The sequence below is a fragment of the Rhipicephalus sanguineus genome, chromosome 10, assembly GCF_013339695.2.
Source record: "Rhipicephalus sanguineus isolate Rsan-2018 chromosome 10, BIME_Rsan_1.4, whole genome shotgun sequence".
Taxonomy (NCBI): Eukaryota; Metazoa; Arthropoda; class Arachnida; order Ixodida; family Ixodidae; genus Rhipicephalus; species Rhipicephalus sanguineus.
The window spans coordinates 13,863,920-13,891,798 of record NC_051185.1 but is presented as its reverse complement, the minus strand read 5'-3'; the positions used below and the strand labels follow the sequence as shown (position 1 = coordinate 13,891,798).

General features: G+C 42.7%; 1 protein-coding gene across 2 annotated transcripts; it reads right to left on the bottom strand.

Moving 5' to 3' along the window:
- Nucleotides 1-215: 215 nt before the first annotated feature.
- Nucleotides 216-27,879, bottom strand: LOC119372467 (uncharacterized). 2 transcript variants are annotated; one of them, XM_049419798.1, is made up of 5 exons: nucleotides 27,683-27,879; nucleotides 26,089-26,162; nucleotides 24,864-24,909; nucleotides 6,238-6,274; nucleotides 216-358 (listed from the first exon to the last, which is right to left on the bottom strand). In XM_049419798.1, the coding sequence occupies exons 1-5, from the start codon at nucleotides 27,818-27,820 to the stop codon at nucleotides 303-305; spliced, it is 351 nt and encodes a 116-aa protein (XP_049275755.1). In that variant the 5' UTR covers nucleotides 27,821-27,879; the 3' UTR covers nucleotides 216-302. The 2 variants fall into 2 exon arrangements, 1 of the variants encoding a protein (XP_049275755.1); XR_005179543.2 differs by lacking the exons at nucleotides 216-358; nucleotides 6,238-6,274 and adding an exon at nucleotides 22,507-22,677 and having other exon boundaries at nucleotides 27,683-27,876.

Below are 27,879 nucleotides of genomic sequence, written 5' to 3'. Positions count from 1 at the left end.
GTCGAAATTTCCGGAGCCCTCCACTACGGCGTCTCTCATAATCATATCGTGGTTTTGGGACGTTGAACCCCGGACATTATCATTATTATTATTTCTAAAGCAAACCCCGCAGTTTCACCTCTTTCTCCAATATCTAGCGTCCGCTTAGTTCGAAGATGACACGATATTTTTCTGAATTGTGGTAGCACACTTTATTTTGCGTAGTTTTCCGGCACTGAATGGCTATCCCATCAGAGGGTGTCGGCTCCAATTACGTTCGCCACCACCACCTCCTTTTTATGGCGCATATATGTGCGGCGCCGTTATTGATGCACCTGCATAATGGTCCGCGCACTCGATCGCGTGGTCCAAGGCAAAACTATAAAAGTGGAAGGAAAAAAAGTTGTTCCACATACGTTGTGCAGACATATACGTTCCACATACTAATCTCGAAAGAAAATTGGGAGGGGCGAAGCATGTAGTGTAGAGTGTTTCAACTCCACTGACGTGATACCTGTGGAGGGACGAAGCATGCAGTGTGCACCGGTGTCTCCTACAGCGAAATCACGGCTAATCCGCAATGAGAGACAGAAGACAGATTAGGCACAGAGACCCGCAGTCCGGTTTTAGTTAATGTGCACGCTGCGAAATTTTATTGTTCAACTACGCTGGTAGTTCAGCGTTTGTTGCAGAAAAATCGGCAGATCCCACGCAGTGTGGGAATCGAAGTAATGCGAAGCAGGTAGCAAACAGCTGCATACATAGTCTGGCTTGTCATTGAGGCTTATGAAGTCATTCATGTCGTGACATCTAGTTCGCTTTATATATCGCGAGATTGTCATACATGCATGCGTGTATAATCTGGTATATGCCATGCTAATGAAACATATATTCTGCTACATATATACGATGCGTGACCTGCTATTTATGTTCCTCACGCACTGTTGTCATGCCATAACAATTTAGGTATATATCCAGTAAACAAAATGGCCTGGAGTGCACCATGAGCGTGGTATCTAAATCATACCCTACATGACATGCATGTCACGATTTTCGTGTTACCACCTGTTATTTATGTTCGTCATACAGCCACGTCGCCAGATACCAATTTTGGTGTATATCAAGCTAGCGAAACGGGCGCCAGCGCACCATGAGCGTGGCACGTAAGTCATGGTGTACATGGCATGTGTGCCGTAATTTTTATATTAACTCCTGTTATTTATATTCGTCACACAGTCACGTCACGCGATACCAATTTTGGTGTATATCAAGCTAGCGAAACGGCCGCCAGCAAGCCATGACCGTGACATAAGTCATACTGTGCATGACATGCGTGTCATGATTTTCATGTTAACTCTTGTTATTTGTGTTTGTCACACAGTCACGTCACCCGATACCAATTTTGGTGTATATCAAGCTAGCGAAACGGCCGCCAGCAAGCCATGACCGTGACATAAGTCATACTGTGCATGACATGCGTGTCATGATTTTCATGTTAACTCTTGTTATTTGTGTTTGTCACACAGTCACGTCACCCGATACCAATTTTGGTGTATATCAAGCTAGCGAAACGGCCGCCAGTGCTCCATGAGTGTGGCACTTAAGTAATGTTGTGCATGACATACGTGTCATGATTTTCATGTTACCATCTTTTATTTGTGTCCATCACACAATAACGTCGCGCGATACCAATTGTGGTGTATATCAAACTAGCGGAAACGGCCGCCAGCGCGCCATGAGCGTTGCACGTAAGTCATACTGTGCATGACATGCGTGTCATGATTTTCATGTTACCACCTGTTATTTGTGTTCGTGACACAGTCACGTCGCGCGATACCAATTTTGGTGTATATCAAGCTAGCGAAACGGCCGCGAGCGCAACATGAGCGTGGAATGTAAATCATGCTGTACATGATATGCGTGTCATGATTTGCACATTAGGACTTGTCACTTCTGTTCGTCATACACTATTGTGACGCCATACCAATTTTGGTATATATCAAACTAACGAAACGGCCGCAAGAGTACCAAAACTGTGGCATGTAAATCATGTCGTTCATGACATGGATATCATGATTTTCAAGTTATGACCTGTCATTTATGTGCGTCATAAAGTCACGTTATGCCATACCAATTTTGGTGCATATCTTATTAACGAAACGGCCAGGAGAGCCCAAAGTCGTAGGCGGCTAGATAGATACGCTCAAACTCGCAGAAGTTCGCTAAGAAATGCTTCGCATTTAAAGAGTGTTTCCATAGTCAACGCACGCCGTTCGCTCGCTCTCGCTAGAGTGTACTAGTACACTGTACTCTCGCCTCACGGCCAACGCTGACGCGGTGGCGCCCTCTCTTGCGCTCAAGCAATTGGACCGCCCCGACAGCAGACGATGACGCACGAGGCACGCCGACACGCCGAGACCCTAAAGTGCTTCGCCCATAAAATATTTATTGCCGGTGCTAATTCTTAAGTAAGACATTGTACACCTTCATCAGTTTTTCATTTCGCCTTCATGGGCACATTGATGAAACCTATAGCTTCACCATTTTTTGAGGCTCCTAAATGCCCGAGGAAATTTAGGAAAATATAACCTTAGGCGTACCACTAGGGATCCGTGTAGTACGCCTTAGGTTATTTTTAACAATTAGATTTGCCACCGTTTATTTCAGTGTATTGTGTCCGACTTGTAAGGTATGAGCGGATCCATGTAAGAACTTCACAATTTATATTAATTTCAATTAGCTAACTCATTAACTTGGTATGCACGACACAGCCTAAAGGCTTGAATAAATCTAAACATATAGCGTTGATCTGTTTTCTCTTATTCAGTGCAGTTGAAAAGTTGTTTCTGCCAATCGTATAACAGTGGATATCTTGTCTTCAAGGCAACTATAGGCTGATTTTGATATGATGTGTTCAAGACGCTTGCAGCACGCACACGTGAATGAAATTGGCCGATAGTTTCCAAGATTCTTTTTAACACCAGATTTGTGTACCCGAACAACTTTTGCGACTAACCGATCATCTCGAATTCGTTTTTGGGCCAGCAATGCCGTAAATATAATCTAGAGATAGCGGGCTACCCATTCCACATACCTGCGTAAAAACGAATCTGATATCCCGTCTGGGCGTCTAGATTTCTTGATTTAATATTAGGCAAACGTTCTCCTGTGCCTTCATGTGATACCTCTATTTAGGCATTGGTAAAATGTACGGGCATTTCAGCGCGAAGGGTGACAAACCATCTGCTGAACAATCAGTCAAGACGGATTGCAAAAAACCAATAAATCGAGTTGCAATACGACATTACAGTCCGACACAACTTCGCCATTAATGACAATGTCTTTGGGACCTTCGTTATGCAATAGTTCCAAGCCTGAAGGAAATGCGCAGCTGGGTGGCCTTCCTTGTTTCGCGTTACTGCAGAGGGCATTCTTTTGATATTCTACCGTCAGGAAAATAGAACCACATAACAAAATTTTGAGTTGCCCCAAAATAGTTATTTACTAACATAAACACTTCCTTCAAAAGGTACGTGGCAGCCATACACTTACACTCGGCGAAAGTATTCCTGTTTATTTTCTTAACAAACACTTCCAGCGGTTTGAAGCACCTCGGATATAACTTCTCCAACCGATAATTGTTTTTACTAAGAAAGAATGTTCAGGTACAACCACTCTAAAGGAATGAAGAATTAAAACACAGAATAGGCATGATAGCAAGAATTTGGCATACGTGAGACATAATGGAAGTCTGGTATCGAAAAATGGGGATGGAAGATTTCGTCAACTATCAAGCCCGTTATGTCGCACAACGAATCTGAATTTCTGATCCAAATGTGCGAGCGTAAGATACGTACGTTTTGAAAATGCGCAGCAAATATGTTTCTGTGCCAGGAGGAGACGTACTTCTCAAGATTTTAACGTTTCACTGACTGCGAGCTGATTTCAATCATGTTTGCCAAATCAGATTTTGTTCATAAAGAGTGTCCTTATGCGTGGAATAATTCTTCGCCCATCATCCAGTGTGTGTGAGCTGCGCGAATGAGATCACGAGACTGATGATATTTTAATGTTATAGCGTTAAAGAGCTCAATTCGAAAAAACACCGCGGTCGGCGTCGATGGTTGTGACCTACGAAAATTTGAGATAGATGAAAATGTAGAAATAATAAAGCATATTCGGTGTGAGTCGAAATCGAATGCAGGACTTCTGCGTCGCAAGAAGGTACCGCAGAGCCATGCCTGTGCTCGAAATTCCTTCGGAAAAAGACGCTATGTGATTGTTATGAAGTGCGAGGAGTGTCCTTAACACATGTAAGATTGCGTGGCAGAAGTGTAGAATCACACAGTGCTTTAGAACATGTCAATAGTGCAAAGAGTGGTTGGTTTAAATGCCGACTAACAGGGTCCGATTGCGCAATCGCGTTCTACTCTTCAAGGCGAAGCTCAAGCGTCCTCCAAGTTTTAAATGCGAATCATTTCTTAGCGAACTTCGGCAACTTTGACCATATCTATCTATCTATCTATCTATCTATCTATCTATCTATCTATCTATCTATCTATCTATCTATCTATCTATCTATCTATCTATCTATCTATCTATCTATCTATCTATCTATCTATCTATCTATCTGTCTGTCTGTCTGTCTGTCTGTCTGTCTGTCTGTCTGTCTGTCTGTCTGTCTGTCTGTCTGTCTGTCTGTCTGTCTGTCTGTCTGTCTGTCTGTCTGTCTGTCTGTCTGTAATTTTGTTGACGAGATGTACAGCAAAATTCGTATGGCATGAAATCCCTGTATGAAGAGCATAAATAACAGGTCATATCATGGAAATCATATGCCTCTCGTGCACAGTATGATTTACATGCCACGCTCGTGGTGTGCTCACGGCCGTTTCGCTAGCTTGACATATACCGAGTTCTGTACTGGTTTGCGTGACTGTATGACGACCATAAATGACAGCGGGTAACGTGAAGATCATGACATGCATGTCATGTACGGTATGTCTTACACGTCGCGTTCATGATGTGCTGGCAGCCGCTTTGTTAGCTTTACATACAGCAAAATTGGTATTACGCGGCATGACTGTATAACAAACATAAGCAACAGGTGGCAACATGAAAATCATGCAATGCGTGTCATGTACGGAATGATTTACGTGCCTCATCGTGCTCGCGCGGCCGTTTCGCTAGTGTGACATATACCAAGATTAGTATGGCGTTACAGGGCTGTATGACGAACATATATATGAGTCATCGCAACAGAAAATTGAGAAATGCATGTCATGTACGGCATCACTTATATGCCGCGCTCATGGTGCGCTCGCGGCCATTTCGCTGGCTTCATATACACCAAAAGTTGTATAGCGTAACGTGCGTCTATGACAAAAATTAATGCAGGTGGAAACATGAAAATCATGAAATGCATGTCATGTACAGACCAATTTACATGCCACGCTCGAGGCTTTCGTTAATGTTATATGATGTGATATGTATCAAAATTCGTAGGTGTAACGTGAGTGTACACAGAACATAAATTACAGTTGCGAACGTGAAAATCATGATATGCATGTCATGTACGGTGTGATTTACGTACCAAGGTATTCGTGATGTCGCAGCCATTTCGTTAATTTGATATATACCACAATTGGTGTGGCTAGACAAGAGTGTATGACGATGATTGGTGGCAGGTTGTAAGACACAAGTCATGACATTTATGTCATCTACGGCTCGATTTACATGACATGGCCTTGGGGCGCTCGCGGCCGCTTCGTTAAACTGATATGTACCACAATTGCCATGATATGGAATGACTTCATGACGAACATAAATTACAGGTGCAACATGAAAACCATGACAAAAATGTCATATATGGCATGATTTATGTGCCACGCTCATGGTGCACTGGGGTCATGAATGCCTTGATTTGCCTCGAAAACAACGCAGTGTATGCAGCTCCTCGCTGACTGCTTTCAATTACACCGATGAGCTCAAAGCGTAGGATCTGCCGAATTTTTTTAAGCGGCATAAAACATTACAGTCAGAATAAAAACATAATAGATGTATTCCCAGCGCTAAAAAAACTTTCGTCGTAATAACTTTGGCCGTACAGGCGAAGCGATGAATCAAATGGCAACAAATAGAAGAAAGGCTAGCAGCTAACTTCTGTGGCATAACAAACTGGGAATAGAGGACTACTATTCACCAGAACTGAGGCATTCCAGATGATAAAAGGGCTCGAGTGAGAAACGCTTTGCTACTTACTAGAGCAAGACACTGATTTGAAGCACTTGAGATATTCCTGCAAAAGAGTACAGAACAAATGATAAACGTTTATGCGCATCGTGCTCATTCTTCGGGATTAGTGGTGCCATAGAACAATTTGAAGTGTCAAAAACACTGACTTTCATGAAAATCCCGTGAGCAAATTGAACGCTCTTGCTATGTGTAGCTGCAGCTACACTAATTAATCGTCGCGCATTCTTGTTCTGGTCCCCATAGTTGAGTAGGTGGAAAGACAGGGAGGCTAGACATTTTCCAAAGGGGTCGTGAAAGAAAATGAAGCTGCCCGGTTGTACTTTCTACTGCTTCCACAAGCTTCGGGTGTGCAGATTCCTGATATTTAGGCGCAATAGTTAGTCTATGTTTAATAATGGCCGTGAAATCCTTGCATTCTTACGCTCCTAAACCGACAATTAAGCTCCACCGTGCTCCATAGGAACTAAGAAGGCAGCGTCGTCTTAAGACTTTGTAAATCATAGACATATCGTTTGCTCGCTCTAAAATAATAGGTTTATTAAAAATCTATGAAGTAATAAAATGATACAGAAATTTTTAGCTCACAGTAGCGCTCAAATCCCAAAAGCCAACTGCGTTCTAACCCCGGTGGAGAAATATGATAGGTGTCTGAACTGCGCCCGCACCAGCTTCTTGCAGTCTGTGACAGATGGCGTGCACGTCTTGGACACTTTAGAGTTACTGCATACGCTAGCTTTAGGTACCAGAGTTGCGCATCTGTCTTCCAAACGCCGCTAGCAACCATATGTTGCGGAGAAGTTGACACTGGGGCCAAGTTTTGTATTTCTCGATGGCGCCGCTGCAGCGAACTGGATTGACACGAGTCATTCACATTAAAGTAAATCACCGGTCTTGGACACTCCAAACATGTCGACCGCTGACCCGGTAGGCATGTCGCCAGCAAAAACAGAGTGAGTCTTCGCGACAAAGCCATGGTTGCTAGCCAGACCTATGCGCAACTCTGCTACCCAAAGGTAGCATATACAGTAACTCTAGGCCACTTCAATTCAAGGCGACACATGTGGGCGAACGTAGCCAATGCTCGTTTTCTAATTTTGTATCGCAATAAAATTGCCATCAGGTGTATTAACGCGTCGTGTACCCTATCTTTCGTCGTCTTTCGGGGCGGAAAATGACAAGTACTTCTCCCGATACGACTTCTACGCCGTCTTGCAGCGCGAGTCTAAACATGTTTTGCCCATGACAGGTTCACAAAGCTATTCATGCCGCAAGAAACCATGCAAAATCAACACACGTGCACCAACAGAAAACACAGAAGTACTCGCAACTGCGCGTGACTTGCGTGAACGATGGATATCGCTATAGTTGCAGTTACTCTAGGCCAGAACATACAGCGCCACTCCTCGGAGTTTGGTCGATACGCACGCAAGTATAGTCAACGCGTTCTCAGCCCGCTGAAGGGCCGCCGTTGAGAGGCCTCTGAATTCCTCCACTGTGGTTCTAACATACGACGCTGCAGCTCGGGAAGGTTGGAAGGTCGGCACGGTTTCTGCACGTGACGACATTACGACGCCGCAGTTGAAACAGTACGATGCTCCAAACCTCGGTCAACCATGGCTCAGCAGGCCTCGCTGCGTTGCCATGTTTTGTCGACGACAGAAATTTTTGATTGGCTGACTAAGCTGACGTAAGCTGTAGAACCGATAGGAACGCGCGTTAGGAAATCGACATTGTGCTTTGATATCTATTATTTTGATCTCTACGGTGAAAGGCGTCGAGGAATATTATTGAATGGACGGTCAGGTTTCCGAATACACAGGTAGCTCATAATCTTCAAAAAAAAAAAAAACGTTTCACGACTACTTAAGAGTGCCTAGTTACCCTGTGTTGGGAAAAGGGAGCAAAAGGAAGAAAAGAAAATGAAGGTACGTTACAAAAAAAGAAACAAAACTTTAAAAGAGGGAGAGGAAAATGAAAGAATGCGAAACGCGAAGTCTTTCTTCCAGACCACTTGTTCATGAAACGCGACAACGCCTTCAACGTCTCCTTTTCTTAGGACGGCCTCAGCCAATGCCCAATGACCGTCTCCTCCGGCAAAGGGTGATTGTCAGGCATTGCTAAGTGTTAAATTATGTTTAAAATCTGGTATGAATTTAAAATCACTACAAAAAGACAGCCGTTGCAAAAAAATAGAATTGATGAGCGAACAAACCACGTGAAAAACTTAAAAAAAGTAGAAGCAATGGGATCATCACTCACTCCACCGTCACTGTGAGTGCGAGTATTAGGACGAATGCAACCCTCACCGCCGACATCGTTATGCTGGCTGCAGCACAAGTTCTTCCGTAGAGATTGGAATATGACGGTGAAATATCTGTGTGTATATATCCACAGAATTAAGCATAAGGCTTCCAAAAGATCTCATATATCTTTCTTGAGTGGAATGCTATAGACAAAAGAAGGGCTGAGAAATGCAAATAATTTCTTGCGTATGTAACCTTGTTTAAAAGCATTAATTAATATATCAAAATTGTGCATATTTTACACACAGAGCAGTGAACGCTTGAGAAGCATTGTGAAATAACTATAGAAGAATCGAAAACCAGTTTCATATGTGCGAATGACTGTTAATTGATACATAGATGGTTTAGCATCAAATGAAGGCCAGGAAAATTGTCGATTATTCTCTTTCTCCATGTCTGTGTGATTCAAGAAGAGCAATATTTCATGTTGGATGACGTAACGTTTTTAGGAATTCGCTTATAGCTTAATAATTGTTTCACGATGTGGAACGTTAATTTCTTGCAAGGTTTGCCTTATGCCGACTTCCATACTATAGAATACTGCGTGTTATGAAGAATTCGAGAGGAAATTGTTGTGAAAATTTCATCGTCACCCTGTGGCGGTTACACATCAGCTTATGGTTGTTATAGGCTTTTGCTATAAAAATTCTTAAATAGTAACGATTTGGTCTCGCGTTTATAGACATTTTCTATGTCACTATTTAGTTGTGTTGACGTCTGTGTTATTTGTTTTCCTTCTTTTCTGTTTCTTTCCCCCATATCTTCATTTCCTCTGTGTCATGGTCTTCTCTATGTATTCAAACCAAATAATAATCAATCAATCAATCAATCAATCAATCAATCAATCAATCAATCAATCAATCAATCAATCAATCAATCAATCAATCAATCAATCAATGATTTATTTAACGTGCCCAGGAACAACCGTAAGGTCTTTGTGCTGGCGCACGCAAAAAAAACAATAAAAATAAACAATACAATACAGACAGTTTTCAGAAATAAAAAGAGCAAAAACACGTAGACAAAGAGAACTGAACACAAAAGGGGAGGAGTAAAATAAGACAACACGAGAAATATTGACGGGGCATAAAAATTAGATTACATATATACAACTATGTGGAAAGACTGAGAAGGGAAGACTTTGTACATTGTGCCACACTATGTCAAAACAGTGCAAAGCTCGGATAAAAACAATGATTGTGGGCTTTGAAAAACGTCAAGATAAAGAAAATTAACATTATAGAGACTTTGTATTCTGTGAACGGTAGAGTGTTGGAAGAAGCAGGCGGGTACATGAAACGGTCTGTTCTCTCTGGTTAGCTTACGCGGAATTCGAAAATTTACACAATTGAGAAGTACAGGGCAGGATATGATACCGTGGACTAGCTTGTAAAGAAATAAGAGATCAGAGCGATTTCGTCGGCAGTGAAGTAATGGCAGTGATAATAATTCAGCAGTACTTGAACGAGATCCAGAGTCATTTTTAGCAAAGCGATGGTTATATATGCTGAGGAATTTTTTCTGGACTCGTTCAATGGTGTTACCGCTGGATTGAGCATTGCCATTCCATATCACGGACGCATACTCAAGTTGCGGAAGACATATTGCCGTGTACAATTTGTGTAGGGCCATGGGAGACCTGAATTCTCGAGATATTCTACAAACACATCCGAGAGAACGAAGGCCCCGCATAGCAGCACGTTTAACGTGAGAAGAAAAGTTTAACGCGCTGTCAACAACAACACCAAGATCACTGATTTCATAAACCTTGCATAACGGCACAGAATTCACAGAGTATTGAAATGACACGCTAGATGTTTTGCGAGTGATAGACATGAATTTTGTCTTCGAGGTATTCAGAGAAAGGTTATTACCGTCGCACCATTCGGAAAAAGAGCGCAAGTCTGACTGCAGCAAGCGACAGTCGTTAACTGAATGAATTTCCTTAAAAATCTTGATGTCATCGGCATACAAGAGGAAAGAAGAATTACGAATGGCAAAAGAAACATCATTAACGTAAATTAAAAATAGGAGTGGGCCTAATACCGACCCTTGAGGGACCCCACTAGTCACTTTATACAAAGAAGACGTTTGGCCATTTACGGCAACATAACAATATCTATTGAGCAGGTAGCTCTGCAGGAGATTCACAACTGACAAGTCAACATCAAAGTGCGCAAGTTTAACCATAATCAGCGTGTGGCTGACTACGTCAAAAGCCTTGCTCAGGTCACAGTAAATTACGTCAACCTGTCCTCTCTGAGAAATAGGTGTGGAGATCTGCGTGATGAAACTAGCAAGATTTGTGGTAGCTGAGCGGCCAGCGAGAAAACCATGTTGATTAGGGATCAATGAGTTTTTCACACTAAAAGACAATATGTCGTGAAGAGCCAGCTCGAAGATCTTTGATGTGGCACATAGTAGAGAAATCCGGCGATAATTAGAAGCATCTGTTTTAGAGCCCGACTTAAATACTGGAAAAACACGAGCAGTTTTCCACATGCTTGGAAATGAGGAAGTGTCCAGGCAGTTATTAAATATCGTGGTTAGTACTGGGACAAATATACTACCATAAGCTTTTAGCATGGCGGAGGGGATGCCATCTGGCCCACATGATAAGGATGGTTTTAAGCGCTTAATGCATTCGCAGATAAGATTTTCATCCAGCGACAATGCACTGGATGAGCTAACCGCCTTGGGCTGTTGTCTGATATCAGTGCTAGAGTCTGAGGCCTTATAAACGGATGAGAAATGCGTGGCAAAACAGTCAGCGACGGCATGCACTTCTACCCCATTTGAGTCCAGTAGTCTGAAGGACTCTCCGCTTTTGCTGGACCGTTTACGTACATACTTCCAAAACTCAGCCGGCCTGTCAGAGGCGCTTTTTTCTAAGAATTCAATATACGAACTATGATCCCGTTTATATAGGCGTTTAGAGAGAGTTCGAAGGAAGCTGAACTCTTCCTTCCACTCGCTGGATGGAGAACATTTAGATTTCCTGTGTGCGTGATCTTTATGCTTCAGTGCACTGATAAGTTCAGATGAGAACCAGTGGGGATATTTACGTTGTTTAGGTGTATATTGGGGAATAAAATTACGCATGCTGCTCAGTACAAGCTCCGTAAACCGATCAACCTGCTCATCAACATTTGGTTTGTCAGTAGCCTGTGACCACTCAACGGTAAAGTGATGATAGAGGCCCGTGTAATCACCTCGCTTGAAGGCAAATCTCGGAGATTTGTTTACGTAACTGCTGAAGCTCGTTGTTTCGGCTGATGCGGATAATCTTACGTTAAGTGGTGGGTGGAATTTGTCCGGACGTATAAGAGAGATGTCGGAGCGGGAAACTTCAAGGGGTTGATCGTTTGACACACACAGGTCTAAGACGTTGCCACTGGAATTGACGACTGAGTTATGTTGCAGTAGGGAATTAAACGCCAGAAAGTCCAAGAGCAGGCTGCACTTTTTCTCTATGAAATGATTGTAATGAGAAAAAGTAAGCGTGCTCCAGTCAATTCCAGGTGCATTGAAATCCCCAAGAACAATAATTCTGTGCCCACTATGAGAAGATACCACAAGTTCAATGGAAGGCATGACATCATGAAACGAGGCAGGGGACATGCTGGGCGGTAAATAGAAACATCCAATAATAATAATAATAATAATAATAATAATAATAATAATAATAATAATAATAATAATAATAATAATAATAATAATAATAATAATAAACATTTTTTATTAGCCTCTTAGTTCTGTCGTTGATGACACTGCAACTTTCGTGCTTTCGATGAGCGCTCACCTGCTACCTGCCATCTGTGGTGCGATCTTGTACGCGTTCCAAAATAAACACGGAGACGTGGCATTTCATCCAGCCGCACGTGACCGCACGCGATTGGTCAATGCAGGGCCGTGACGTGTGTCGCGGTTCAAATGGGCCATTCGCGTGCGGCTGGATGTAACTCCACGCCTCCGTGTTTATTTGGAATGCGTACAAGATCGCACCACTAGTCTGCCTTGACATAACCGGACTACCGCTACTAACGCGTGTTGCTCGCTGTCTTACTGCGACTAGGCTATGCTTTTCAATAATCGTTCTTGATTTTTCTCGGTTACGTACTGCTTCGAGGGTGCGGCGCTGTTGAGTGCTCGGCATGACTATGCTAGAGGTTCGGTATCTGTTTATACAGAACTCCTTCATGTGTTGCGTAGCACTACGCACTTTGTTGATTTCTTATACGAATCATTTTCAATTCTAAGAAGCGCCTTCATGCGTAGGTTTGAACTTCTTTTCGCTGTGTATGCATTAATTTATTCTATCCATGCCACTTTAATATGTCCTGTATGTTACGGTAAATGCAAAACACGTTTGTTTTGAATTTTTAAACTGTTTGCACAAGTTCGTTCGACGTACGTTCAATGTTCTTTATTTGTCTTGTTTTCTGTAATAATTTGTTGTGCCATTCCCAAAGGGAAACACTGAAAGTGATTCACACCATGCCGTGTTTTTCTTTTTGTTACATTTTGAGTAGTTAAGGTAGCTCCAAGCGGAAATGCTACAAAGCATTCTTCGACAACAAGTGCCTAGCTGTTGCTTAGAATACTTAACGTCCATTTCTACAAGATTGGGTATCCGTGCCATTTGTAATAATGCGTCACAGTCATGTTTATTGTTGACTTTTGGCATATTATTCAGACATGGATATAGGCTTCTACCAGAACATGAGCCTGTTGCTTGTGGTATGTAACGTGTGTTAGTACAATTGTTGATATTTCAACCAGTGATAGCAATACGTTCTAGACATCGCTATCGTTGACATTTCTGACATATCTTACTCAGCCATGCACGTGACCTTCTTCGAGTACAAGTGCGTGCTACTTGTGATATGAAATGTCCATTCACACAATTGTGGGCATTCCAAGTAGCGGCAATAAAACGTCCTCGTCATCGTTATTGTTGGCTTCAGTTTGTGATATCCATAGCTTGCCTATGTAGTGAGCAGACATGGACAGCCTCAGTGATGGTATTGTTTAGCGACAATTGAGGCCAGTACCATTACGACGTTCAATGTATGCAGGGCTGGGCAAAGATACTTTGAAATTGTATCGCGATACGATACAAGATACTCAGGCAAGAAGTATTGGAGATACAGATACAAGATACTGCCGCAATAATTGTATCCGATACGATACTTGGCAATTGTATCTTAAGATACTTCGATACATTATCAAATTTGTTATTAAAGATCCATATAATGTAGCAGCAAACGCCAATGTGCGAAAATGTCTGCTTGAAAATTTCTTAACTGTGACCTATTTTGTTTCACTTGAATGAAATGTCTGTTAGTATCTCAAGAGTTCTGCCCTTCTTGCTCAAAGTACATTAGTTTCCTTCCAAAATAACTTATTGGGGTTTGTTTTAGCTTCTTCACAGGGCAGTTCTTTATACACTTCGCTGACAGCGGTTCTTGCTTGTTATTTTTGCAATTGATGGGAGTCGCTGCTCAGCTTGCCGACCAGCTAGCGGGTAGCCGTATAATCACAATAACTTCAATAAGAAGCCTTCCCACGACGGCGCAAATACCGGTGTGGAATTTTACCTTGTCCGTAAAAGACAGTTTGCACAATACCGTATATCCGGACAGGTGTACAGCAGCAGCAGCGCTGGTAGCATTTTCTTTTTTTTCTTTTTCTTTTTTTCTTGGGGGGGGGGGGGGTGCAACGCATGGTGTGTACTAGGGGTTTGAGACCTTTCGCTAGCGGCCCGGCCCACACTCATGACCGTTTTCATCCCATTTGTTTTTATTTTCGAAATGAGTATGTCCGTGAACTGCACAGACATGACTGGTCTCAAGCATTCCTTTCGTAAGTAACATGTGGTCACCATGTGCTGAAATATAACCATGGAACAAAAACTCTATATTTCACAATATGCGTCCAGATTTCACTCGTTGTGTACATCGGTATCGATGTTTCTCGAATCCTGACTCCAAATCCCTTTCAGAAATGACCTATATATGAGACATGGGAAAGGCTTCCTTTACATCGTAATTTTGTTGAAACACTCTCCCACCATCTTCACCGCCCCGGCCCTTGGAACTAAATTTCGCGACGGCGGCCCGCTGGCTATAAGCTGAGTTTGAGACCCCTGGTGTATACGCAGATGACGTAAAACTGCAATGAATTTTCATATTCTACTTATCTGCTGGCGTAAAGAATTCTTTGTTAATAGACTCACTAACGTGCATGCGAGGCCCTACGTCACCTGTGCAACGGGAGTGGTCTACGAAATTCCGCTCTCCTGTGGAAGGGTTTACATCGGCCATACCGGCCGATGCATAAACGATCGAGCGAGGGAGCATGTTCTTCCGATAAAGAATAACCTTTTGGCACATTTGCCTATGCACTGCAGCACGTGTGGATGTGAGGCAAGATTTGCCAATATCACTCTTCTAGGTAGAAGCAAGGAGGTGATTGAGCGAGAGATGCTAGAAGCATACCTCATCCAAAAGAAAAAAGATATCTGTATTAGCGATACGTCGGTGGTACTGCGTTCAGCTGAATTTAATTTTTTGACAGATTTCTGAACTAGCTCGTGCATTGAGACTGGCCAAATGTTGGATGTGACGCATGGTGTGTTATTACGCATGTGTGGCATGGTATATATATTGCGGTGGATTTGCAAGAATAAAGTCAGTTGCGAGTTGACGCTCTTTCCTTTCGCCTTTTCTTCACGGTGGTTTGCGTCGTCGAATTTTCTTGTAATCTTTTAGCATTTTTTTTTCAACGAGAGAACATGTGCAACACAGAAAGGACGCCGCCGCTATTGGCGCTATTGCCGCTTTTAGCTGACATTACGTAGCGATTAGTAATACGAAAAATATTTAAGAAGGCCTAAAAGAGGAAAAGAAATATAAGCGAAATAGAGAGGTGGTTGTGTGTCAAACATTCACATTGAATGAGTACAGAAACACACTACAGAGGGCGTCCTTAATAGCTATGAGCATGAAGTATCGTCAACTTACCTGTTCAGACAATAGAAAATTCAGTGCCTATGGAAAATTGCCAGAAACGGCTCGTTGGGACGCTCATGAGTAAACGGCAGCATTCAGTAAAACAACGTTTCTCGGATCTCCTTCCTAATATCTTTAAGATGGCTTCTAATGATTTCCATTATTATAATGCAAAGTCAATTTCGCTATTTTCCTAAGCGGTAAGCAGAACGTTTTGTACTGTATGCTCAAGCACGCCCACATAATTATATATTTGTTTTCAAAATCACCTTGGCAACGTGTAAATGTGTTAACAGTAGTAGAAATAAAGCAGACAGAAGAATAAAGCAGAGATCTTATTTTGGGAGCGCGTTACAAAAGACCTACTGCAGTGACCAGACCGGACAAACAGTGCAGAGGACCTGGGTAATGTATGGGATGCAAAATGACAGCTAAGACAGCACTTGTGCAAATAATGACATAATGATTTCATGAATTCTTTGAACGAATGTAGCAGTTGGTACTTTGAACAAATGTAGCAGGAAGTGAAAAATACGGTACGCCAAGATATTTTCCCTTAGGTAAATGCTTGCTCTTTTAGATCTAGCTTCAGTACCCGTGGCGCTAAAGTTGTTAGAAGCTTATATGCATATAAGTTAATTCATTGCATGCAAGTCAAACTTACATCCACGAGATCCTTCCAATCGTTGATATGTAAAATTTACACGACGCAAACCAACCCCATTCTTGCACGCATCACATTTCGTTACGGAGCAAGACGCAAGACGCAAGAAAATCTTCAATATCGACACTGTAGCAATATCAAAATTTGCACGATAGACGCCGCACGCAGTGGAGTACGCGGCGCAGGACAGTTGCTAAGAGCAAGTGTCGCGGCAGTGGCGCAACTAAAAAGCAAAGAGATCGAGAAAACAAAAGGTACGTGGGCTGGGCGTAGACGTCCGCGCGCTTGTCTTCCTGATCTTCTACCCTCGCTGGACGACTCTGGCGTAAAAATAAAATAACGTCAGTGCCCTTAGACTTATTGAGATCGCTTAACGGCACCAGTACCACCTTGAGAAGCGGAGATTGGCCAGCGATTATTGTTTCGCACGGTTGTGTTGCGATAGAAGTATCTTGTATCTTAAGATACACGATACATTATCGAATGTATCGGAAATACAGATACAGATACTCGTCTTTCGAGACGTATCGCGATACAGATACAAGATACCCATAGAGTATCTAAGATAGTATCTAAGATACATGTATCTTCGATACTGCCCAGCACTGAATGTATGTTTATGAAATGGCCATGCTATATGGTGAAAAACTAAACTACTATCGTTCAAGGCCGCATAATTTTGAATGTGCAGGCAGAAAACTCATTCCCAGTTGTTTTCTACCATTGACGTGAAAGAATGCCTTCGGTTTGTCTTGCTGCTATAAGTGCTATAACAATACATATGCATTCAACTCTGCGTTAAAGCTCGTGCTCGCAAGCGTAGACAGCGCTTGCGAGTTGTGACAACCTCTTTTGTCCTGTCTTATTGTTTTATTCCGTCTTATCAACACCGTGATGTTTGTATAGCCGGCTCCAACATACATAGCTTCCCGACTTTTCACACACACACACACACACACGCACACGCACACGCACACACACACACACACACATATATATAGAAGAGAAGAGACACAACTAAGCGGTTATCTTAATTTTATTTGCCAACGGTTTCGACTGGTGGACCGGTCTTATATATATATATATATATATATATATATATATATATATGCATATTAGTCATTTCAATATAAACGACACATAACCATTGCTATCAATTATTTGATACGCAGATATAGGTTTGTGTGTCGGCTACGCTTCTGAAGATCGTTTGCCTTTAGGCATACTAGAATAATGCTTATGTGTGGGTGTATGAAACATTTCTTTAAACGCTACATTAGTCACCTCAGCTACTTTGACGTCGTGTATAAACACTAGGTCTGTACGATGTTCTTCATGCGATGTTATCCTGCGTGTTGCCTATGTTCTATTGTCTTTTTTGCCCCCTGTCTGATTGCCTGTAGAGTGCTGGGAGCACGCATACACACCAACTAATCAATGTATTTTTAAAAACAATGATTCTTTGCTGTTAACGTTTCCACGATGGTCAATGAGTTGTTAAAGAATGCATTTGGACCGAAGTAGTCTCTGCAGGGCCTCTTTGACAGGTTGAAGTTTGTCGACTGCCACACAGAGGGCCCAGGTTCAAATCACATGTGATCCTGAATATTTTTTTGTGATTTTGTTTTCCTTATTTGGCTCGATAGCTGTTAGGGACACCGGCGACGGTGGGGGGTGGACAACTACGGCACTGTTGTGATCTCATAACAGCTGTCGCTGTAAAAATAAAAAAAAGATCGCCGGGCCTGCGAGCCACACGCTCCACAGTCACAACGAACGCTGAAATAGCGGCCATTCACTGCCCGTTGTAGACTCTCTTATGGCAACTCATACAACTACATATGCAAGGTGCCCACTGCATCATAAATCGGAAGCGTTCACTATGCCAGTTTTTGTCCTTCCGCGGAGAACCGTGGTACCCACTCTATATCTGTAAGGCATTATGTGCGCTTTGTTTGTGCTGCGGCTGATGACGATGAAGAATTATGGCTGAGCCCTTTGTAATAGGTTGGAAACATTCAACAACCAGCTTTTACTTTTACCTAAGGTTCGCATTTACATTAACCGCCGGCTTTTTGGGCAATCCCCTGTTGTGGGTACGAGCCAAATATAAGGAACAAGCACGTAAGCTAGCAAGCAAGCGAACAGCCAACTCGGTGCACAATTCGCATTGCGTGACACCTGGTTGTTATTTTACTTTTACAGCGAAAGCTGTTATGAGATCATTTCACCGGCCGTTTTTGGTGCCGTAGTTGTCCGCCGCCGCCGCCGCCGCCGCCGGTGTCCGTAACCAGTATCGCTCGAAATAAGAAAAAAAAAACTAAATAAGAAAAAAATTTCCAGGATGGAACGAGGTTCGAACCTGGGCCCTCTGCGTGGGAGCCCAGTGTTCTACCTCGGGGCCATGCCGGTGCTTGAAACTGCGTTGCAAAAAGACCCTATACAGGCCTCTTGTCGGGAAGGAACCACATTAACATATGTATTGTAGTGTGGTAGAAGAGTAAAATAACAACCAGGCGTCACACAAACGCGAATTCTGTAACCGGGCGTCACACAATGCAAATTGCGCAACGAGTGGGTTGTTGAGTGCTTCCAACCCATTACAAAGGCCTCTACAATAATTCTTCATCGTCATCAGCCACAGCATCAAGAAAGTGCGCATAATGCCTTACAGGTGTTTAGCGAGTACCACGGTTCTCCGCAGATTGACGAAAAATTGCGTATGGGCTGCTTCCCTACTTCACAAAATGTATGATGATTTATAGCGTAGTGGGTTCCTGGCAAGTGCACTTCTATTGGTTGCCAAGGAAACCCATAAGGCTCCCATGATCCATTTCCTCAGGCTCTCAATAAAGTTAATTCCTTCTCTCTCTCGCTCTACGTTTCTCCGGTTAACGTATGTTATGAAGCGTGGTGGCACAGTTAAATAACGACCGGGCGTCACAAAATATGAATTACGTAACTAGTGGGTCGTTTAAAGCTTCCAACCCATTACAAAGGGCTCGGCCATAATTCTTCATCGTCATCAACCACCGCAATAACAAAGTGCACATAATGCCTCACAGATGGTACCTCGCTTCTCCGCAGAATAACGAATAATGTCGTGGTGGGTGCTTACCAACTTCCCAAAAATTATGATTTGTGTCGTAGTGGGTACGTTGCTAATGTACTTGTATTAGTAGCCACAAGATAGTTTATAACGGGCTCTAGAAATGCCGTTCTTCTAGCTTTCGCTGTGACTGTGCTGCGCTTTCCGCGCAGGCCTGGCGTTTTTTCTACGACGCTATATTACATATGTTAACACGATTCCTTGTCCAACATGATGCCTATATGGGGTATTTTTGCGACGCAGTTCGAAGCAGCAGCGTCGCTCCGTGACACTCGACTTCCACGCAGAGGGCCCGAGTTCAAATCCCAACCAATCCGATATATGTTTAAATGCGAGGCATTTCTTAGCGAACCACCGACATATTGAGTGTTTCTACCTACATATCTGTCTATGTAGGCTATCTAGCCGCCTTCGTCTGGGCGCTCTCGTGGTCGTCTCCGTAGCTTGGTATACACCAAAATTGGAATAGAAGGTCAGGAGTATATGTCGTACACAAATCACATGAATAACGTGACTTTCCTGCCGTGTAAGTCGTGACCCTTCTACCATTCACGAGTGGCGCGTACCCGCATAACACGGGCCGTGGTATAGGGAGTTCGCCACAGGTGATTGACAGTGCATATCAACCTATTTCGAAAAATTTGAAAGTACTGATGGTCATACCAGCGGAGCAAAAAAGAAATCTGAAATTATGGCATTATTGAATGCCATGCCATATTCGCTAGGTTTTTTCTTTAAAAAAAGGCTGCAATGCTGCAAGAAAACCAGACTTTGTAAATTAGTGGTTTTCATAGTATGCGAAGCGAAATTTTGGGACCAGCAGGTGTAATGTTTTTTTTTCTGGAATCTCGTCAAAATGCCGTTTTCGCGCAATTTGCGAACGGTGGTTCTGGCTCGTGAAGACTTCCGAGCTTCTTTTGGCGAAGCCAAAATCTTTTTTCGCGAAACTAAGAACGGTGATGTTCTCCTGGGGACTCGGACAGCAAAATATAATTTTTTCCAGAAATAATAAACGGCGTCGCCTGGCATGAACCAACGCTCATATCTGAATGCATCCAAATTATTTTGTGCACTTGTGCTTGAAGACTGAAGGCGGGTCAATGAAGAGTTGGAAAAGTTATGTGGTATAGCTTGGAGCTCTGTTGAGCGACTTCAAACACTAGGTTTGGTGATGAGAAGAGTGCTCGAGAAGTTAGAGCCTCGAACGTTCAGAAACGAAAAGATGGTCGAGGAAAAAGTGGCCGTTCTTTGAAAGAACGGCTCCGAAGCAACCGATACTTTCACTAGTGACCTGTCATAGTGCTATTCTTGCGACCCCGAAACAAAGTTTCACATACACACACAGCCCATTTAAAGCGGCCATCACAAAAAAAAAAAAAAACGCCGAGCGCTGGAGCTGATCTCACGGAAAAAATACTATACCAAGACAATGTTCCTGGGAGAATACACCGGGTGAAATGAATTCGAAAGGTGCTGCACGATGCTCGCCTAGCGGGAGAATTGCGTACTCTGGTAGCTTCAACCAACAAAGCGCCAGTCTGGTTACGTTCGGTGCCCTTCCTACTGCAGCTTTGAACTAAGATTTCGTCACATAACTTACATTGATAGCAGCATCACGTTGCTCTGAAAGTTACCTCCTGTTTAGTTTACCTGTGTCTTTTTTCTGAAATATTTTCCGTTATGTCTTTCAAAAATCAGTGAAGCAGTCAGCACTTTCGGGTGCTGTGGCTTTGGGTTTAGTGATAAAGTGATCCTTGATATTCTAACTTAGAAATAATTTCGATTGGTTTACGTCCCAAAAATACGATTTCATTATGAAGGACTCCGTAGTGGAGGGCTGAGGAAATTTTGACAATCTGGTGTTATTTAACGTGCATTCAAATTTAAGTAAACGGGCCTCTAGCAATTCGCCTTATATATTAACTTGACAAAGAAGAACTATTTATGAAGTATTTAGTAAACAGTAATACATTTTGAATTCATCTATAAACAAATGTGTTGTATCAGTTAGAATGTTTAATTTTACCTGCATTGTGCGGAACCTCACTTCTCTGTTACATGTTATTGCGTCTTACGCAATTCTGTAGAGTCAGATTTCGGATCTTAGAACTCTCGTGCTTACTTGAGTACCATAGAGTAATGCTAGATATGGATAAATCGCAAAAAGAACAGGTTTTAGTGTGATATTTAAACGATGACTGTAAGTTTGTTTCAACGTAAAATCGACGTTTTATATTGCAAACGCAACTTAGTAAGGCGATTTATAATATCCGCGAATTTACAGTTCGTAGAAATGCTTCCATGGTAAATTTTATTCTTAAACACTAACGTGCAAATTCAAAGAACGTTATGGTCTCCTCCGAATGGCAATTTTTTTATGGCGTCGTTTACGTGTGCTTATGATTGCCTTGTTGTCTAGCATTTTATTGTGTGATCATATTTAATCCAGAACTTTATTAAACAATGCTGTATAGGGCCCAATTTTCTTTCTGTCATTGTGGCGAAGGTGTTTTGCGACTAGAGGCTGCATAGCCCATAATTCGTGCTTCTATCATTCGGTAAGACAGCGACGTTTCTAGAAAATAGCATAACCTTTGGTATCAATGCCTTTTTTATCGTATTAGAAGATTACTGTTTATGGTAAGCAGTGATGGCCTAGACATGGTGGCGCAGTTTTAACGGTAGTTTTGCTTTCATGCTCAGTTGTTGTGATTGCCCCGGCTTATCAATGATGAGCTCTTAACCCCTACTGTCCTTCAACCAGTATTAAAAATTCAACTGACTCAGGGCCCCTAAAAATTGAGCAAAATGTGTCTTCATATAGGTTCACTTAGTCACGCGAATCATACTTATTTTGAAGTTTAAGGCAGATCCTTAACTTACCGACCCGTCCTGTCGGCATAAGGAACGACATGTCAGGTAACAAATCTCGATCTCGCGGGAGGTCCAACTACTGCCACGGCGAACACATTACAGTGCGGATGCAGTGAGAAAACCACCACTTGTGCATCCGGTGCGTGGTAATGAAACACTGCTGACGGAAACATTACTGCAGTGTTGTGCGCTACACTGTGCGTCATAATGCTGTCCTGACATAGGCTAGTGAAATCCTACGGTTCCGTCGATCTTTTTTTTCAACGGCAAGCAAGCTCGAACAATTCGCCCAAACTTTTTCTCAACAGTGGTTGCAAACTTTATTTTACTTAGTTTTCTGCGCAGATAGCCCACATCGTCATTTGATATAGCTTCGAGCTACCCACGCAAATTCATAAATCGTGGTGTGCAACGGCGCCCGTAGGCCGTCAGGGTGCACTCGCAGTACATTCCGCACCTTGGATCACCTGGTCTATGGCAACGCTAGAAAAATGGGAGAGAAATGTTATATTCAAATCCCTGCTAGAGTTCGCCCTTGCACTGTTTCTTCAGTTCTTCATTTTGCCTTAACCATGCAGCGCAGCGAAACAGCCAATTCTTTTGTGATAACCTAGCTAGGGCTCCCAATTTCATTAATAACTATACGTTATGCGCTTATATATTTCACTTTGAGCTGCTGTAAATATTTATATTTTTATTTGGTTGAATATTCCGAACATTCAGCTTTACTTTTGAATTCAGACTACGATAAGATACCTTGTGAATAAGACCACAGAGTTTTAGGCTCCTACATCATTATCCTCCTTGACACTTTATTTTTTAGCAAAAACATTTGACTGCACTCATGGTACTCAAAATTAATCTATAATATTATATTGCTCAATTTCATCTCCAGCTGCGCAACATTTTTCACGGTTACTTCAAATTTTCTACGGCTTTCTTGGTTCTTGTATTTGCTTCCTGACTTTTACAATTTCATACACGATATGTTTTCTTCATACAGAATTGATGACTATCTGTTGGTTATAATTATTTGTATCGCCCTTTGTTTTCTTTGTCTTCTGTGAAATATATGAGGTACCTATAATCCTGTTGATATAAAAGGGAACTTGTGTTCGGTGACGTATTTGCGCACTTCGTAATGATCGCACGTAATGTAATGTTCACAAAATACGCAAACGCAGCAGTATACACACTTCGGCAGGTGTTACACTCTTATAACACAAGAAGGCGAAAGCCTTGCTGCCCTCATATAAGTAAACTTTAGCCTCAAATTGAAGTACACGTGTTTCGCATTAAACCTGACCAGTGGAACGCTTTATGCAAGCCCCTTTCCGTGTTGTGCATGTGTCTTTGTCTTCCGCTCGTCGCGCGCATCCTTGTTGCACTTCTCGCTTCTGCAGTCGGGGAACCCCTTGTCTTTGGCATCGTGCTCGCACAGACGCAGAAGGAAGAGCAGTGGCAAGCGCTTCTGCCGCGGTGTCATACTTCCGTGTCCAGTCCCACGAACCGCGTGGGCATGCACGTTCCACTTCCGGTCCCTCCCCCCCCCCCACTCGAGAGAGCTGGGAGGCTGCCCTGCTCGGTTGCTCGACCCTAGAGCACCAGCGTGCCCTATTGGTCCGAGCGCGTGCTGCAGCAGAAGCCGCAGGGGTCCCAGACTAGGAACTCCTCCTAGATTTTGTAAGGGGCCGGCCCTTAAAGCCGCCACCAACTCTTTGCTGCCAACTGAGTGAATAATGTTTATCACCACCACCACGATCATCGATCGCCTCTTTACCGCCAACGCCCCACCAGTTGCGCCTAGTTGGACGCAAATGGTCTATGGGTCTGGCTAATGGGTCATGCGCGTCGGCTTGTAGTATGACTCACATGACTCTTCAAATGCTGCAAGGAAATAGCTTGGCTTCCAGAATGTACTCGTACGACAATTCGCTTCGCGCATACAATGAGATTGCGAATATTATGCCGCTACACCTGGGTGGCGACGGCGACGTGCATTTCAGGGCACTCTTCACCCATTCGCCATCCTCGCCTTACTCTGCGATCGCAGTCCCATGCGGCATTCCGCTTCCTTCCTCACCCTTTCACTGTTTTCTTCCGTGCTCCGCATTCGCTTTCACACTCCGCCGCGTTAGTTTTTTCGGTCATGAAGGACGAGGCACGCCAACGCTCTGCGCAGAAACTGAAGCCTAAGTGCTCGCTCTAAAAATTGAAATGGGTGCGTTTTTGGGAGCTCTTCTGGAAGCCCTGACGCGTTATTACCTACGGCCTGCTTTCAATCTTCTTGTTGTGGATATGCACTTCTACATGTAGTGAGCGCCTCTGTCATTGTATTCTTTATCGTCCATCGTCTCTCTTGTAAGCGTTGCGCAATCCGCATTACTGTACTGATTATATTAAAAAGAGCATGCAAACATAGAGTTCAATGAAAACCACAGCATAAATACAAATAACTGACCTATGTGAAATTGTATGCGAAATTTTGTGTATGTGTGTGCGTGTCCTTTCCTGTTGTCGTTGTCTCCTTCGCGCCGTTTAAAACCTTTTTCAAACGATGAATCGACTAGCTCAACAACCTCCCTTGCTTGATATAGAGGTCTGCCAGTGACAGCACATGAGATTCCAAGTGATGTAGTGATTGCAATGAGAAATATCTGGCTACTTACTAGACCAACACAGTGGCTGTTAAGCACTTTACCAGCAGACACATTCCTGAAAAGAAGTAGAATACAGGGATATAATTTTATGAGCACCACGTGCGTTCCTCCGCATTAGTGGTACGGCTGAAGAATTTCAACTGTCGACGGCAGTCAAGCCTACGTTAACCTTGTAGAGGACGTGGACACTCTTTTGGAGGTTCACCTGCAGTTACATTAATAACCATTGCACTAACTTCCTCAAGCTCCTGATAGTTCTCTGATTCTAATTGGGGAGCATGGAAGCAGGAATAATTAGACGGAAAGACAGGGAGGATAGCCAGTCCTTAGACGGAATGGCTACCGTGTGTTGGGGAAAAGGGGTAAAGGTAGTGAAAGATAATAGAAAAGATGTGTTGGGAAATAAGGAAAACGAAAAAAGTGCAAATGGGGAACAGGAAAAGGGAGTGTGCCATTAAAAGCCTATCTCTAAGACCAGTTATCCCTTAGAAGCGCAACAACCTTTTCCTCGCCTTCTATGCTAAGAACGGTCTCGGCCAGTGCTTCTTTTGTCCGACACTGGGAAATTTATGAAGTCTTTCTGGCGCATATAAACGCTTTGTTTTATTTTGCCGCACTTAAACGAAGATGCTCTCAAAAATATGGTCGAAGGCTTTTTGCAGCTACAAGTACCGCATGTAGGTTTGTTGGGCATTGCGATCCTAAGTGAGTATGCACTCGGGAAGGCAACGCCAAGCCACAGGCGACAGTGAAGCAACCCGTCAGCTCGAGATATTCCTGACGGAATACCGAACTCTAGATTCGGATACTAGCTCTGCTGGTGAGCACTGGTGAATCTCGCCCAGTTCCACCATGGGAGTGTAGGTTCACGTACTAGCGAACGAAGTATTGAGGATACGTCGGTTGTGGATAACAGTATAACAGCTTGGTGGATAACACCATGAGGAAATGGCGCGGCCTCATCTTCATGGTCCCTGCTTAACAACATGCCTTGCGGTGTGGTATCCACTGATGCACTGTTGTATTTTTTTTTCTTAATTGCGTTGCAAGGAAATAACATCATGTGAGTGATTATTTGTGTATTCTTGCCATCAATAAACACTTGCGTCACCTTGCATGCCTGTCTTCTCGGGCTGTTTTTCGTTTCGATATGCATCCAAGCCAACTAGCACCCCAACAAATATTAACAGAGGCGCTAAACTTAAAAGGTAGAACGAATGAGTACAGTACTTACTGCACCATGACTGTGAGTGCGAGCACCAGAAGTACAAAATTCACGAGGTCTTGCATTGGTATCTCACTGTTGCGCTGAAATACGGTTCGAGATATATATATATATATATATATATATATATATATATATATATATATATATATATATATATATATATATATATATATATATATATATATATATGTATATGGGTCATTCCATATCAAGTGTACCAGGTCAATTTTCGACAATCTCCGATCATGCTCAAAAATATTGGGCTGGTATGTGTGAATGTCAGAGGTAGTTATTGAGGAGTTATAGTTAGAGAAAAAAATTTGTGTTGCCAAGAGGGCGCTTCGAACTTGGGGCATGGAAGGGAAACTGTGTCGTACAAAACAATTTATATGAAATTACTGGTTTGAACCATTACTACGAAACATTCTTTTTCTTAATTGGAAGGCGCTGCTATTTCATGACTATGATAGTTTATTCATTTTTGTTTCAACTATCATTATTTTTGGCCTTAACGAATAGTAGGAAGGTCCTGCATGTTGAGCTTTTCTTAGAAAGAGCACCGATTTTTACGCGAGTAATATATTCACAATGAGGTATTTGTAGGTTCCTATAGTAAGTGGTAAAAATACTGCGGGATCGAAAGAAGTAGAAACGTTGCCACAATATTGTGGCAAAGTCGGGGAAAATGGTGTTTTGACCCATATTGCGGCTTCATTTAACAGAATGTAGCGGTCCAAGTAAAAATATAACTTTTGCATCGTTGTGTAGTATGCTTTGTTAGTGCGGCGTACAGGAATTTTGAAAAGAGTAGTTTTTCTTTTAAGCCAGAAAAGAAATTTTTAACTAAACAACCACAAGGTCGTACGAAGTTTTCCTTTGCCTCGCCTTCACTGCATAGCACGCCAGCGCAGGATTCCAGCGGGAGCCTTTTCGCAGCAAATAAGGCAAGTCATACAACTGCTTCCCAATTATTTTAGTAATACTGCTGTATATAACGTCAAGAATGGCAATGGTGCTAAAATTATGGAACAGTACTACCCCCTTGGACAATCAAAGGGCAGGTAATATTGAACCGCTTCGTCACCCAAAGAGGTAGAATTATAATGTAGTCAATGGCCTGTAGAGCTGTTCTAGGGCGTCGTGTTTGGCTTCTGATTACTAAGGTACATGGTCTTACGTTATAATTAATGGCATTATTACGCTAGAGTTTGCATAAGTTGTTCTTCTGATCTCTCAGGTATAGGGCACGCGTTGACTTATACATGAAAGATCATAAAAATAACTTAAACAAGCTATAGCTTAGTTATGCCATTAATCGTGGGATCTTTCTCAGCTGCTATATAGGTCACATAAAATATATGGTATATACAACCTTTGCCTCGTTGTAGTGGCACGAATCACGAAGATCATTATTAAAACATTTTGGAGCAACAACCTGATTACGAAAGCAGCTTATATTTCGAGTATTTGTAAATTTATACTTATCATCAAGGTCTATCATATGCGTTTCTGTGAAGCTGCTTCAACTGTCTGCGAAAAATGATTTCTGTGCGCGAGGAACGAACAGCAGAAACTACAACAAATTGTGGGACTAGCTCACCCTGTTAGCTTTATCAAGTTCCTTGCGCTGAAAGTTACACTCGTCAGCAGTTTTGCTTTTCTTTACACATTGGCAATGAGGAAGCTCTGGGTGCCAAGATGGCACGAATTTGATGAGTACATCGGTGTTCGTCAGCATAACAAATTGCACAGGAGGCAAGAGCACTACAAATCGAGTGTCAAGCGTTTAACATCTCT